At 40.6% G+C, this 16466-nt stretch overlaps 1 protein-coding gene across 2 annotated transcripts in view; it reads left to right on the plus strand.

The window, feature by feature from the left end:
- The window catches only part of hecw1b (HECT, C2 and WW domain containing E3 ubiquitin protein ligase 1b), a 451931-nt gene that overhangs the window by 243055 nt on the left and 192410 nt on the right, over positions 1 to 16466 (plus strand). For both annotated transcript variants that reach the window (XM_055656760.1, XM_055656770.1), the window contains 2 exons: positions 2154 to 2229; positions 7319 to 7488. In XM_055656760.1, coding sequence (XP_055512735.1) covers positions 2154 to 2229; positions 7319 to 7488 — 246 coding nt within the window. The remainder of the gene's footprint in view (positions 1 to 2153; positions 2230 to 7318; positions 7489 to 16466) is intronic.

Below are 16466 nucleotides of genomic sequence, written 5' to 3' on the forward strand. Positions count from 1 at the left end.
GGCTTATTTGGACAAAAAGCCCAAATAGAAAAATAAACCCGCAGGATGTTGAGAAAGCAAGGTGAAGGGAGCAAATTAAATTACATTTGTGTTTGTACCCAATTATCTGACTTTTATTTTATTTTATGTCATTTTGGTTGCTGACAGACTGAAGATTTAGGCTGTTCAACAGTGACACTTACTGGACAGAACCTCCAACTACATCTAACCCCTCAACACTTTAACTAAGATTTAACCGATGTTAAGAATGATATGTGAAACTATAGATAAAATCTTGATGCCATTTTAATGCCATTGCCTTCTGACAAAGTGCGAGTCAGAGTTTCATTATGTTTTGAAACAGTATGTTGTGTCCCACACTTCCTTTCCCATTTTTCTGAATATATGTCTTTCTCGAATTGTCACGAAGTTTGAAAGACAAATAATATTATTTGTTATGAATCAAAGAGTTATGTCAGTGTAATGTTATGGTATTAAGCTTTGCTTTGTGAAGCTTTTGCAGTTGTAAATTAACTGATATAAAATAAAAAGATCATAAAAATAAGAACTGGGGAAAGCCACCGTCAATGATGAGCCTTGCTAATCCCAGACCTCATTGAAGTATTCCATCCATTCAGCGAGATGCCCTTTTGTAACTGGGAATTTTCATCCCAGATTTCCCATGATAACATTGCTGACTCTCAATCCATATTTTTAATGGATATCGATCCAGCTTAATTTTAAAGATGCCAGGAATACATCAGCCTGGATAGTTTCACTTTAACTGCACTGTAGGGAAAGAATATTCTGCAGCATTCTCTTCTGTTAGCTTGCATTTATCCTACAGATCCAGGTCATAGTGGCCAGGTCATCTCTGTCCTCATTGAGCTACGAGACGTGCTCCTTATCCATTGGTGCATCAAATTTAAAACCGCTAATCCACACCTGAAATTTCTGAATGGTCTCACCAAACCTGTCTCCTTCATCCTTGTATTCCCACTGCCCCATCTGTCCCCCCTCCCTTCACCGTACATTAGATGCAGAGTCTTCAGTAACCTGGGTTTTATGGTATAGAATTCCTTCCTAAATCATTCCTTTTCAGCAGCTTTCATTTTTGGCTTGATTTTGGATCACATCTCCAAGTGTCTCCTTCCCAACTGTTGCATTGGCTATCTTTGGACAAATTTGTGGGTGGCATGGTGGCATAACGATAGAGCTACTGCTACTGCCTTAAGGGCCTGTCCCACGAGCATGTGACTCCATGCGGCAAGCGCGACCTAAAGGGCCGGTCCCACCAGCATATGCCTGCATGCGGCAAGCGTGACCTAACGTGGTCGCTTGAGCCGTACGGCCTCGCGGGGCCGTTCCCACTTCGATCGCCGGAGCCGTATGAAGTTGTGCGGAGCTGGTCCCGACATCGCGCGGGGCTCCGAAAAACTGACCGGGTTCAAAAATTCCACGCGGCAACGGCCTGCCAGCCCGCAGCCGCCTCAACGGCGTACGCCTGTCGGACTTCGCTCGAACTTCACGTCACTCACTCGACCTCTGTTCGTACGGCATGGAGGCGGCTGCGGGCTTTAGGTCGTGCTTGCCGCATGGAGTCGCATGCTCGTGGGACAGGCCTTTTACAGTGCCAGAGACCCGGGTTTCTTCCTGACTACAGGTGCTGTCTGTATGGAGTTTGTATGTTCTCCCCGTGACCTGTGTGGGTTTTCTCCGGGATCTTCAGTTGCCTCCCACACTCCAAAGACGTACAGGTTTGTAGGTTAATTGACTTGGTATAAATGTAAATTGGCCCTAGTATGTGTATGACAGTGTTAATGTGCGGGGTCTGTGCGGACTTGGTGAGCCGAAGTGCCTGTCGTCGCGCTATATCTCTAAACTAAACTAAAGGATGGAATATTTTTGAAAGATCCTATATAAATGCAAGTTTATTTAAAGTTTATGAGAATTGTTTTACCATCCTCTAGCCGCTAAGCCCATGGTGCAATTCTCATTGTTTCGACAACTGTTTATCCTTTCCATTAATCCACCAGGACTTTGTGATATGTATCTTCAATGCTTGATGACTGAGGATGCACAACTCAATCTTTCCAATGTTTACTGTCTGTGGTTTGAGCTTTGGGTTTTTGAGGAAGAATCTCAATTTTGAATATTGTTCTTTTTCCTAACAGATTTTTAAAACTATTTCTACTGAAGAAGGTGCTCAAGGACAGGGAAATCGGAGACTGATTAATTTTACATTGTCAGGTATGATGACCTTTTAAAGAGCGACCACATCAACATTGCAGTAATTCTGGAATGGTGATCAAAAACTGTTAAAGCATTGGTGAAAGGAGCTTTTAAACACGAAGATTCAATACAATATCAGGTGTTTAGAGGTAGAATTATTGGGAATGGAATCATTACCAATTCTGTATTAAAGATTTGGAGGAAGTGTTGATCATGTAGAGATTTTTTAATTGTGAGAATTTTAAACATTAGATGCGTTAGTTTGATGGTTAAGTGGGAAAGAATACAAGTTACAGAGTTTGAGATGAAATGAAGCCTTGCATTCATCATCTTTTGCTGATGATTGCAAATGAGCTGGAAACTGTGCAGTGAGCATCTGAGGGCACATTATGCACATGCAGTTTATAAACCTTAGGAAATCCTGTAATTTGTGAAAACTGCGATGCTCTTTCACTTTGCTGCCAATTGTCAATTGAGGTGGAGATGAAATGATTGCTCAGTTGTGGGAAGGATTTGGCACTTGCACTAAGGATCTAATTCCTGCAGATTGCATAATACATGTGACATTGGTGGGATCAGTTGTTAAAGAATCTGAGGTGTTGAAATTAAAGACTATTGGGACTTTCACAGTTGAGTTGCCGCGCCAATCCCAAATACAGCTTACACAGGTGCACGAATGAAATTATTAGATTTCTGCATGTTAGGGACGTCAATGCGATGTAATTGAGGCAGCACTGATATTAAAAGGAAACAATATTTTCTCAGGATTAGTCTTACATTGCTTATCAAATCCAGTACTGGAACTTGGTACAATATATTAAAGAAGCAGTGGTATACGTTCCTTTTTAGCAAATGATTATATTTGCCCATACTCAAGTGAGGTTGATCAGAAAAGCTATTCTAATACCTTACAATTCTTTATATTTTAATTTTGTGTCACTACTTGCAAGAATATACCTGCTGTGGCTATTTGTCAAGGGGAGATAATAAGCTGATCTCTTCCGTTTAAAACATTGCACAATAGTCGAGCACTGGAGTTGATGAGTGCCAGAAAGCCCATCCTAAAAGAATAGTTCACTTCATGTTAACGGTAATCTTTTTCCGGTGAGATCATTAAGATATTTCCAGCATGATATAGTAAATAGCATGGTTATAAGTATCAGCATTCAGTACTGTCAGTATATTTACATGCCAGATATGATTGGGCATGTTTGAAATGAGTAGGTTTATTTTGAATTGCAGAAAAACCCATGATACTGATTTTTCTTCATAGTTTTGGTGGGAATGGTCTTCCAAACACCACAAAGGTGCCATTTAAATGGAGAAACCCTGCTCCAATACTGCTCTTGCTGCTGCAACCTGGTCCCATCCCGGACTAGCGATGGGTCCAGATGTAGCCAAGTGCAGAATTGGATTGGCAGGATTTATATGAGGCTTAAATTCAAAAGACTTGGAAATTTACCCTGAATTGCCAATTAGATGACTAAATATGAAAACAGGGTTACTTCTAAATATTAATTGTAAAATAAACAAGGTTGAGCACAGAATGGCACAATAAATCTCAAGTAATATTTGATAATAGTAATTGATTGTTGACATTGCCCATTAATAATCCAAAATGTATTAACCTGGATTGTCTGCTGTTTCCTCCTTGGCATCCTTTAGAGATACATTTCTCCTCAACATATTTTAATGTAAGAAATGAGCATTGTTGAAGTATTAACAATGCAAATGTATGTGAAATAACTACATCAGTTAACATGAAACTCTCAATAATTTCTGCAGCTCTTAATATTTAATGGGAATGAAAGCTATATTTCCTTCGATTTCTGGGACACACTGCAGTAAAAAGAAGAGAGATGTTCAGTTTACTATTCTGTGCTGTATTCCATCAGTCTGAAATCACCATTCAAAACATTATTTCGGCATTATTTCCCTTGGGCTTTTTGACAGCCGTGTCATGTTCCCATGATAGCCAAGCAAGTTGGAAACATTAGAGGCATAGCTACGCACTTAATTATTGTTATTCATCCTAAACATATTTAAAACAATATATAATGGTGCTTTGTTATGATATAATGTAATTAGCAATAGTGTGTAGCTATAAATAATTGTCTTGGTAATACTGATAAATTCCACCTTAAGCAAAATGAGGAGTTTATTCAAACACCATATGCTGGCCCTTTGCTAGGATGTCAACAAAATAGAGAGAGTACAGAGGAGATTTACTAGAATGTTGCCTGGGTTTCAGCAACTAAGTTACAGAGAAAGGTTGAACAAGTTAGGGCTTTATTCTTTGGAGCGCAGAAGGTTAAGGGGGGACTAGATAGAGGTCTTTAAAATGATGAGAGGGATAGACAGAGTTGACGTGGATAAGCTTTTCCCACTGAGAGTAGGGAAGATTCAAACAAGGGGACATGACTTGAGAATTAAGGGACAGAAGTTTAGGGGTAACATGAGGGGGAACTTCTTTACTCAGAGAGTGGTGGCTGTGTGGAATGAGCTTCCAGTGAAGGTGGTGGAGGCAGGTTCGTTTTTATCATTTAAAAATAAATTGGATAGTTATATGGACGGGAAAGGTATGGAGGGTTATGGTCTGAACGCAGGTGTATGGGACTAGGGGAGAATACGTGTTCGGCACGGACTAGAAGGGTCGAGATGGCCTGTTTCCGTGCTGTAATTGTTATATGGTTATATGTTATATGGTTATAATTCTAAATTAATCCCCTTAACCTGCCACCTCCCTGTCTTCCTCTCGTCATAATTCACACAATATTGAAGTGGGCCATTCAGCCCAACTCGTATACGCCAGCCGAGATGCCCTTTTAAGCTACTTTCATTTGCTTGTGATTGATCCATACCTCTCTAACCCTTTCCTCTTCATGTACCTGTCCTTATGTATTTTGAATATTATTTTTATATCTGCTTCAACCATTTCCTCTGGCATCACGTTCCATGCACTTACCATCCTCTGTGTAAAACAGTTTTCCCGCAAATTCCTATTAAAATTTTCCCCTCTTAGTTTAAACCTATGCCCTCTAGATCTTGATTCCCCATCCCCGGGATCTAGATGTCTCTTCTCTGCTTCATACATGTATCTAATTTTCCATTCAAACATAATGACTTCTGTGTTGAATTCTCTCTATGGTAGACTATTCTGTAACATCTGAAGAATTGGAAAAACAATGCGAGGGATTTTCATGATGTATGTCTGAATATTAGAAATACATTTTTCTGTGAATGGTGAAAGATGTTTAAAGTGCACTCCTGTCAAGCAGATGCATGGAGATTGTCTTTCAGAGTCAATTTTGGTAAATAATGTCAGCTGGATGTAGTCGTCTCCTAAAACCATTTCAGGAATAACATGGCTTTATCCTTGCCAGCTGAGAATGCACATTCCAACATTTAAATATGTCTACCTTGCACAGAAAGATTTGTCACTAAAATGCGCATGTTACAATGCCAAAAAAATAATTTAATTATATTTCCATTTCTTTGGAATATTTTCCTTCATATTTTTTACTTTTAAACAAATAGTAGACCAAGTGGGATCCATTGGGTCCCTGTCACACGGGAGGCCTGGTCCTCCATGCAACCCGTTCCCCAACGCAATATTGCACCACAAACCCGTAGCCCCCATGGGAGGCGTGGTCCCCCAACTGAAGCTGTTCCCGATTGTAAGATTCCAGCAATCCCCTGCCTCTCTCAGCACTGGACTTAAAAAAAAAAATCAAATTGTACTTCCCCTGCCTGCCACAGAAATTCCAATTGCAATATCAATTTGACCTCCCCTTCCTGTTGAAGCATTTGCTGTAATATCCCATTGAGGTGAAAAGTTTAGTGTTCCTGTCTTGCAACTTTGTATTGAAGTGTGTTGGAAGCTGGCGGGAAGGATTTTAACAGTAAAAATCTTGTTAAAGTTGACATTTTTAAAGCTTTAATCATCAATAACGTGAAATAGCATAATCACTGGAAACTCCTGGAAAAAGGCTCTCTGTGAGAAGCTGCGGTAACCATTGGCAATGTCCCATTGTGATGTCATTGTAGCACTCGGCAGCTTCAGATAGATAGATAGATAGCCTTTTATTGTCATTCAGACCGGAGTCTGAACGAAATTGCAGCAGTCATACATATAATGCCATACAATAATAAAACAACAATAAACACATATTAACATCCACCACAGTGAGTCCACCCAGCATCTCCTCACTGTGATGGAGGCAAAAGTCTTAGGTCCGCAGTCTCTTCCCTCCTCTTCTCCCTCTGCGCTGGGGCGATACCCCCCAGAGCCCATTGTGATTCGTGCACTGTGAGTGGCAATGTGACATCATCACTGGTAGCTGCTGGACAAAGGCTCTCGGTGAGAAGCTGCGGTTACCGTTGGCATTTGTAAATGTTCCATTGTGATTGGACGTCAGTGAGATGGCATTGTGGCATCATCACTGGAAGCTGCTGGAAAAAGGTTTTTGGCTTTTTTTTAAACTATATTCATGAATAACGTGAAATATAGGATGAAATCATAAGTGAAACTGAGTACGACATGGAGGGGGGAAATGTGAGTTCGAATATGTAAAAATTTAACTGCTAGCGCATAACGTTTTGAGGTTTACAAAAGATACAAAACATACACACACACACACACACACACACACACACACACACACACACACACACACACACACACACACACACACACACACACACACACACACAAGATAAGACTTTTAGTATATAGATGAGCAATGATTGAAATGGTACATTTGTACCCTGTTTATTTCACTTTAATATTTGTTTGTAAAGACAAAAAGGGCTTTACTGCATACTTTACAAAACACTCCTCCATTTCAACATGCTGAATCGATAAAACATCTGCAATTGATAATCAGTTCAAAATCCCACCTTTCTGAACTAAGAGTGCTATCATGGTTTCTGTGTTGATGCTAATTTGTTCTGTGTTGATGCTAATTTGTGAACCAAGTTTGATGTGAAGATTAAAATACTTGAAAATTCACTGAAAGTAAATTAATTGCAATGTAAATGTTTGACATTTCTTGGTTGAAAGTCTTGTGTATTCTGATTCAAAAATACCTTTGATTGTTTTGATTAGGGTTTCAAGCTATTGGTCTGAAGAAGGGGATGTTCTTTAACCCTGATCCTTACCTGAAGATTTCCATTCAACCAGGCAAACACAGCATATTCCCAGTTTTACAACACCATGGGCAGGAGAAAAGGACTGGCATTATCTTTAACACCATCAACCCTGTCTGGCAGAGAGAGGTAGGAAGAAGAAGCTTTAATGCACAAAACAATTGAATGAAGAGCCCTAACTTTGAAAGAATTTGGTTCAATCTTGGTGCACGGTGAATTTTGGTTCACACTTTGTTTCAATTAGGTGTGTTATTACAATGGGTTTGGTCAATTTTTATGAACATTTTATGAAAAGCTAAAGCTTTGGTTATTACCATGATTAAAACTATGAAAACTGCCAGATTATTGTACGAGCTTAACTGGCTCATTGGGTTCTGGGGAAGGGAAGAGTAAAGAGTGTTTAATTCTCATATGTACCCAAAACAGAACAATGGGATTCTTACTTGCTGCAGAATACCAGGTCTGTAAACACGGTACTCATAACACAATAAACAAACAAAAGTTCAATAAATTAAAATATATATTTCAGTCCAAACAAAAGCCCACAACCACTAATGTAATCAAGACACTTTGGAGTAATCTATTATTTCTACTCTATGTGGCCTACTAATCATACTAGTCCAGCACCGCCTGGTTGACTGAAGAAACCTGTCTTCAGTTGCATGGGTTATATGTGCAATATAGCAGCTTATGCATGGTAAAAATTACTTAATTGAAAAAATCAGCAGTGTGGTAAAATGGGCATGGACAACTATGTTGCATAATGAGCATATTCAGCAGAGTTGGAATTTCTGCCTAATGCCAGGATATGGAACAAGCTGCCAGAGGAAGTGGTAGAAGCAGGTACAATTACGCCATTTAAAAGACACGTGGACAGCTACATGGATGGACCGGAAAGGTTTGGAGGGAGATGGGCCAAGCAGAGGCAAATCCTCATGATCAAGAAGGGCAGTAGGGATAAGCCTGGAAACTGCAGGCCAGTAAACTTAACGCCAGTAGCAGGGAAACGCATGGAGAAGAATCTGAAGGACAGGATTGATGTATACTTGGAAAGGCAATGACAGACCAAGAGTTACCAAAGGTTTACACAGGGTATATTTTGTCTCACACATTTGATTCCGTTTTTGAGGATGTAGCCAAAGAGGTCGATGGAGGCACGGTGGGAGATGTTATCCATGTGGACTTTAGTAAATTATTTGACAAAGTCCCATATGTTTGGTTGGTCTAAGAGGTTAAAGCACAAGATCCAAAGCACTTTGGTGAACTCGATCCAAATTTATCATGGAGAAAACAAATTATTGCTTCAAATCGGACTCATTCTCTCATATATATTTATAAATTAGATTTGTTCTTCGATAATGATATTTTGAAAAGTTCAAAGAAATGGGAGGCAGACTGGGTTAAAATGAAAATATTACTGAAAAGCTGTAAAAACTTTATATGGGTAAATTAATTATGGCATTAAACTGCAATGCCCAGTCTTAATTTATTATAGAAACATGACTTACCAATTTCACTCACTTGATCTCTTGTGGTACGCAATGGGAGCTTTGCAGATGTACATCCAGTGGTGCCTGGAGAGATTTAGTAAATAGTACTGGAACAACACTAGACATTTAATAAAGAAAACATTATGCGCATTGTACTCAAGGTTTAATTATATCTGACAGTTAAATTTTTATTACACAAGAGATTTTTGTAAAAGAAAATCCAGCTGATTTAATTGGTGATGCATAAACATTTATCAATTATGACAATGTAATAAATGCAGAACACTGTCTGTCTTTAAATTATTTATTGAACAAGTTCATGAGTCAAAAGACTGCAATTGATATCATGTAGGGGAGTCTAAAACTAGAGGGCATAGATTTAAGGTGAAAGGGGAAAAAATTAAAGTGGACCTCAGGGGCCAGTCTTGCTACACAGAGGTGGTGTGGAACAAACTGTCAGAGGAGGAGGTAGTTGTGGGTATAATTACATGGTTAAATGATATTTAGACAGGTACAAGAATAGGAACAGTTTAGAGAGATATAGGCTGAACACAGGCATGTGGGACAATCTCAGGTAAACAAGTTGACCAGAATGGATGAATCGGGCTGAAGGTCCTGCTTGCATGCTATATGACTTTATATACTGTCTGTCTAGGATTTAAAAATATCCTTATATTTTTCAATAAATCATAAAAGCAAATTTGTAACAGCAGAGAAAGGCCCCATGTGGCCTATTCAGTTGATACTGGTTCAAGGTAAAGCACTCGTCAGTTTACTGTTCAGTGAATGAAAATTAAATACAACTGCTGGAAATTTGAAATAAATACAGAAAATAGCAGAAGCACTCAACAGGCCAGTCAACATCCTAGAAAGATCAATGTTAATGTTTCAGGTCAAAGACTTCTTGTTCAGAACTAGGAACAAGAGAAACTCCCACAATGACCTATCTGGCCTGAGCCTCCTACATTGGCAGTAAGGCCTCATGCAAATTGGAGGAACAGCACACTGAGATTACAATCAACCTCACTGTGGACATTGGACTTTTTCTCTGGATCTTAGAGATATAGCGCGGAAACAGGCCCTTCGGCCCACTGAGTCTGCGCCGACCAGCGATCCCCGCACATTAACATTATCCTACACACACCGGGGACAATTTATATTTATTGAAAGCCAATTGAACTACAAACCTGTAAGTCTTTGGAGTGTGGGAGGAAACCCTTACAAATGGCAAGTATGATGTTGTGGGAATTACTGAGACATGGCTGCAAGAGGGCCAGGGCTGGGAACTGAATATTCAAGGGTATACTTCCTATCAAAAAGGCAGACAGGTGGGCAGAGGGGGTGGGGTTGCCCTGTTGGTGAGGTATGAAATTCAGTCCCTTGCAAGGGGTGACATTGAAACAGGAGATGTGGAGTCAGTATGGATAGAACTAAGGAATTGTAAGGGTAAAAATACCATAATGGGACTAATCTACAGGCCCCCAAACAGTAGCCTGGACATAGGGTGCAAGTTGAATCAGGAGATAAAATTGGCATGTAGCAAAAGTAATGCTGTGGTTATTATGGGAGATTTCAGTATGCAGGTAGACTGGGAAAATCAGGTTGGTACTGGACCCCAAGAAAGGGACTTTGTAGAGTGCCTTTGTGATGGTTTCTCAGAACAGCTTGTAGTGGAGCCTACCAGGGAGAAGGCAATTCTGGATTTAGTGTTATGTAATGAACTGGATTTGATAAAGGACCACGAGGTTATTGAGCCATTAGGAGGCAGTGACCATAACATGGTCAGGTATAATCTACAATTGGAGAGGGAGAAGGGTAGATCGGAGGTGTCAGTGTTGCAGTTGAATAAAGGGGACTATGGGGCCATGAGGGAGGAGCTGGCCAAAGTGGACTGGAAAGATACACTAGCAGGGATGACAGTGGAACAACAATGGCAGGTGTTTCTAGGAATAATACAGAAGGTGCAGGATCAGTTCATTCCTCGGAGGAAGAAAGATTCTAAGGGGAGAAAGGGACGACCATGGCTGACAAGGGACGTCAGGGACAGTATCAAAATTAAAGCGAAGAAGTATAACTTAGCAAATATCAGCGGGAAGCAAGAGGATTAGGTAATGTTTAAAGAACAACAGAAGATAACCAAAAAGCCAATACGGAAAGAAAAGATGAGGTACGAAGGTAAGCTAGCCAAGATTATAAAGCAGGATAGTAAAAGCTTCTTTAGGTATGTGAAGAGGAGAAAATTAGTTAAGACCAAAGTTAGACTCTTGAAGACCGAAAAAGGTGAATTTATTATGGGGAACAAGGAAATGGCAGATGAGTCGAACAGGTACTTTGGATCTGTCTTCACTAAGGAGGACACAAACAATCTTCCTGATATAGTTGTGGCCAGAGGATCTGGGGTGACGGAGGAACTGAAGGAAATCCACATTAGGCAGGAAATGGTGTTGGATAGACTGATGGGACTGAAGGCTGATAAATCCCCAGGGCCTGATGGTCTGTATCTCAGGGTACTTAAGGAAGTGGCTCTAGAAATTGTGGATGCATTGGTGATAATTTTCCAATGTTCTATCGACTCAGGATCAGTTCCTGTGGATTGGACGGTAGCAAATGTTATCCCACTTTTTAAGAAAGGTGGGGGGAGAGAAAACAAGGAACTATAGACCAGTTAGCCTGACATCGGTGGTGGGGAAGATGCTGGAATCAATTATAAAACATGAGATAGTCGAACATTTGGATAGCAGTAACAGGATCGGTCCTAGTCAGCATGGATTTACGAAGGGGAAATCATGCTTGACTAATCTTATGGAATTTTTTGAGGATATAACTAGGAAAATGGACAAGGGAGAGCCAGTGGATGTAGTGTACCTGGACTTTAAGAAAGCATTTGATAAGGTCCCACAGTGGAGATTAGTGGGCAAAATTGAGGCACATGGTATTGGGGGTAGAGTGCTGACATGGATAGAGAAGTTGTTGGCGGACAGGAAACAAATAGTAGGGTTTAACCGGTCTCTTTCAGAATGGCAGGCAGTGACTAGTGGTGTACCACAAGGCTCAGTGCTGGGACCGCAGCTATTTACAATATACATCAATGAGTTGGATGAAGGGATTCAAAGTAACATTAGCAAATTTGCAGATGACACAAAGCTGGGTGGCAGTGTGAACTGTGAGGAGAATGCTATGAGAATGCAGAGTGACTTGGACAGGTTGGGGAGTGGGAAGATGCATGGCAGATGATATTTAATGTGGATGACGTCAAGTTGGGACAAGGGGAAGTACAATGGGATCTGGGGGTCCTTGCACATCAGTCTATGAAAGTAAGCATGCAAGTACAGCAGGCAGTGAAGAAAGCGAATGACATGTTGGCCTTGATAACAAGAGGAATCAAATATAGGAGCAAAGAGGTCCTTCTGCTGTTGTACAGAGCCCTAGTGAGATCACACCTGGAGTATTGTGTGCAATTTTGATCCGCTAATTTGAGGAAGGACATTCTTGCTATTGAGGGAGTGCAGCATAGGTTAATTCCCGGGATGCTGAGAGAATGGAGCAGCTGGGCTTGTACATTCTGGAGTTTTGAAGGATGAAAGGAGATCTCATTGAAACATATACGATGTTTAAGGGTTTGGACATGCTAGAGGCAGGAAACAAGTTCCCGATGTTGGGGGAGTCCAGAACCAGGGACCACAGTTTAAGAATAAGGAGTAAGCCATTTAGAACAGAGATGAGAAAACACTTTTTCTCCCAGAGAGTGGTGCGTCTGTGGAATTCTCTGCCTCAGAGGGAGGTGGAGGCAGGTTCTCTGGATGCTTTCAAGAGAGAGCTAGATAGGGCTCTTAAAAATGGCGGAGTCAGGGGATATGGGAAGAAGGCAGGAACGGGGTACTGATTGGAGATGATCAGCCATGATCACATTAAATGGTGGTGCTGGCTCAAAGGGCCGAATGGCCTACTCCTGCACCTATTGTCTTTCGTCTATTGTCTATTGAAACCAAAGATCATGGAGAAAACCCACGCGGTCACGGGGAGAACGTACAAACCCCATACAGACAGCACCCGTAGTCGGGATTGAACCCAGGTTTCTGGTTCTGAAAGCGCTGTAAGGAAGCAACTCTACCACTGCGCCACCGTGCCGCCCTTGCACTGTAATAATAAATCTATACGAACTTTCTCAATTTTTACAAGGAATTTGAATAAATATTTGAACGAAAATAATATCAGGATTATTCTGCAGAGCTGTGATAGATACAGTGGACAGAATGGCCACTCCTCTGTGAAGTGATCAATGATTCTACCTTGGAAACTTAGACAAACCATTAGTAATATGTTCCTTGGTATCAAATGTTTAATGCCTCCCTCACTTCTACATGATCAGTCCTTTCCCACACATCATGGCAGGAGGGGAATATTGGGGTTTTAGTACCTTTGTTCCTGTAAAGAAATTTGGAGTTTCATATCTACGTTTTTTGAAAGAACAATCCAGTTTGTCTCATCCATCTGCCCAGAATTGTTCATATTTCAGCTGTTGGTTGACTAGTGATCTTAAAATGTTTCATATAAATTCTTTGCTTTTCTTCTCCATGCTGCATATGTTGCTGTTTTTTTAACAATCTGAATAGTGTGTTTATTTCCTTTGAATTGTTAAATCTTGAGGGAAGTCAAGAGTGAGTGAGTGTGTAAATGTTTTACTGTGTATGTGGGTGCACAAGGAATCCAGCATGAATATTGTCATTTGTAAGTCCGAGGATAATTCAAAACACTTTGTCCACCTTTGCCGAAAAAAAGAATTTAAAGAGTTCAAATTAACCAACATTGCAGAGATTCTGCTTTTTTTGTGGAAGAGTCATGGGAATAATTCAAATGGAATAAATCCCATTCCAACCATTTTGTGAGAGGTTTGTCACTGCTCTTCTATTGAAATGAACAGGGATGAATGTAAGAACCAGTGCAAAATTTATTCAGAAATCCTTCCTCACCTGCATCACCCTGCTACCTGCCAGGCTTTCTCCTCTCTTCAAGCTTTTAATTTCCCCCTCGCCCCCCACCTTCCTCCTACAATCAGTCGGAACCAACGTCCCAAAATGTAATCTATGCATATTCTCCAGAGATGCTGCCTGACCCGCTGAGTTACTCCAGCATTTTGTGTTATTAATTTCCAGATATTACTAAAGTTACCGTCTTAAAGTATATCACAAGAGTCATAAAAAGCTAAACTCTTTAAATACTGGGACTGTAATATATCATAGTTAGAATAATTCTCACACTAAGATTTGATTTGTTATGAACTTCAAGCTGCTTACCAATTGATGGATCAAATACTGAATAAACTTGTGGATACTTTGAAATCCTCTAGCATGGTGGACATAAATCTTGCATTATATTAAGCCGAACTGCACTCATTGTAATTAAAGAATAAATCAGTCAGCATCTGCTTTCCGTTGGAGGCTGAAATCAGCAATTACTGTATGAGTTGCCCTGCTCCTCTAGAAATTTAATTAAAACAGCAGCTTACTTGTCCTTGGCATTGAAATACACAAAATGTGTGAAGTTGTGGTTTGTTCACTGATGTTCAGTGATGTGATCAGTGACTCCCTCAGCAGCAATCCTCAATCAGTGCACATCAGTAACAATGTCTCCTCTTCATTGACCATCAACAAGTGGTCATGGCAAGGCGTGTTTAGGGTGGCACAGTGGCTCAGTGGTGGAGTTACAGCCTTACAGTTCCAGAGGCCCAAGTTCGATCCTGACTATGGGTGCTATTTGTATGTTCTCCCCATGACCTGCATGGATTTTCACCAGGTCCTCAGGTTTCCTCCCACACTCCAAAGACGTACAGGTTTTTAGGTTAATTGGCTTTGGTAAAATTGTAAATTATCCCTAGTGTGTGTAGGATAGTGCAAGTGTATGGGGATCGCTAGTCGGAGCGGGCTCGGTGGGCCGAAGGGCCTGTTTCCGCATTGCATCTCTAAATCTAAACTAAACTAAGTCCAACTAAACTAAACGCAGGTAAACCACAAGACTGCATTCATAGTCCACTCTTTACACCTATGACTGCGTGGCTAAGCGCTGCTCTAATGCTAGCTATAAATTCACCGGCAACATCACTGCGGTTGGCTGAGACAGTAGTGGTGGAGGGTCAGCATGCAGGAGAGAGATTGAACACCTGGCTGATTGGTGCTCAACAACAACATCTCTGCTCAATGATGAGACCAAGCAACTGATCATTGATTTCAGAAAAGGAAGTTGTGGTATTATGCATCAGCTTTAATCAATGAGGCAGTGGTGGAGAGATTTAGTTCAGTTCAATTTCTGGGCGTTAACATCTCGGATTATCTATCCTGGGCTCAGTACATTGTAGAAGGCACACCATGCCTCTACTTTCTTGGAATTAGAAGAGATTCAGCATGTATCCAAATACTCTAACAAACTTTAACAGATTTAATGTAGAAAGTATCCTGAGTGGTTGCATCATGGCCAATCTCAATGCACATGAATGCAGGAGCTGCAGAGAGTGGTGGAGTAAACCTGAACAGGCTTCCCCTCCATCAAAAACATTTGCCTCAAGAAGGCGGCATCTATCATCAAGGATTCTCGCCTTCTCTCTTCTCACTGCAAACATCGGGCAGGAGGCAAAGAAGCCTGAAGCCCCATACTACCAAGTTCAGAAATATCTAATTTCCAACAACTATTAAGTTCTTGAACCAACCTACACAGTCTTAATCCTACCTCAACAGTGGAATACTACATCCCAACTTTTGCAGTAATAGGGACTTGGTTTTTTACCAATTACATTATTGCATTAATTTCTTGTTTTTTGCACATTCTTCTTTCTTTTACATGCAATTTAAGTATAATTTATGTATACTTTGTGTTTGTGTATTTGTCCTGTCCTAGTCCATGTGCCTGTGATGCTGCTGCAAGATTTTTCATTGTACCTGTACCTGACTGTACTCGTGCATATGACAATAAACTTGAACTTGAACTTTTCTTTTGAAGCATTGTTTTTTAACCAGTAAAACTTTGTAGATAGAACCAAAAACAATGTTATCGTTGATCAATGAATTCAAAGCTTGAAATAAATGTTGCTAGGATGGTCATACTTGTTTCTTCCGGGGCACAGAGTCTAAAACTAGATGGCATAGATTTAAGGTGAGAGAGGGGAAAGATTTAAACTGGATGTGAGTGCAACATTTTCATACAAAGGGGATGGTGGAACGAACTGCCAGGAAAGCTGTAAATGTGTGTACTAATACAACATTTAAATAACATTTAGATAGGTACATGAATTAAATGATTTAGAGGAAGATAGACCAAACACAGGCAAATGGGACTAGCTAAGATAATCATCTAGGTTGGCATGGATGAGTTGGACCAGAGGGCCTCTTTACATGGTATATAACTATGACTTAAAGCACACGGTATTGGGGGTTCAGAATTGATGTGGATAGAGAACTGGCTGGCAGACAGGAAGCAAAGAGTAGGAGTAAACGGGTCCTTTTCAGAATGGCAGGCAGTGACTAGTGGGGTACCGCAAGGCTCAGTGCTGGGACTCCAGCTATTTACAATATATATTAATGATTTGGACGAGGGAATTGAATGCAACATCTCCAAGTTTGCGGATGA

The sequence above is a fragment of the Leucoraja erinacea genome, chromosome 2 (genome assembly GCF_028641065.1).
Source record: "Leucoraja erinacea ecotype New England chromosome 2, Leri_hhj_1, whole genome shotgun sequence".
NCBI classification, from domain to species: Eukaryota; Metazoa; Chordata; class Chondrichthyes; order Rajiformes; family Rajidae; genus Leucoraja; species Leucoraja erinaceus.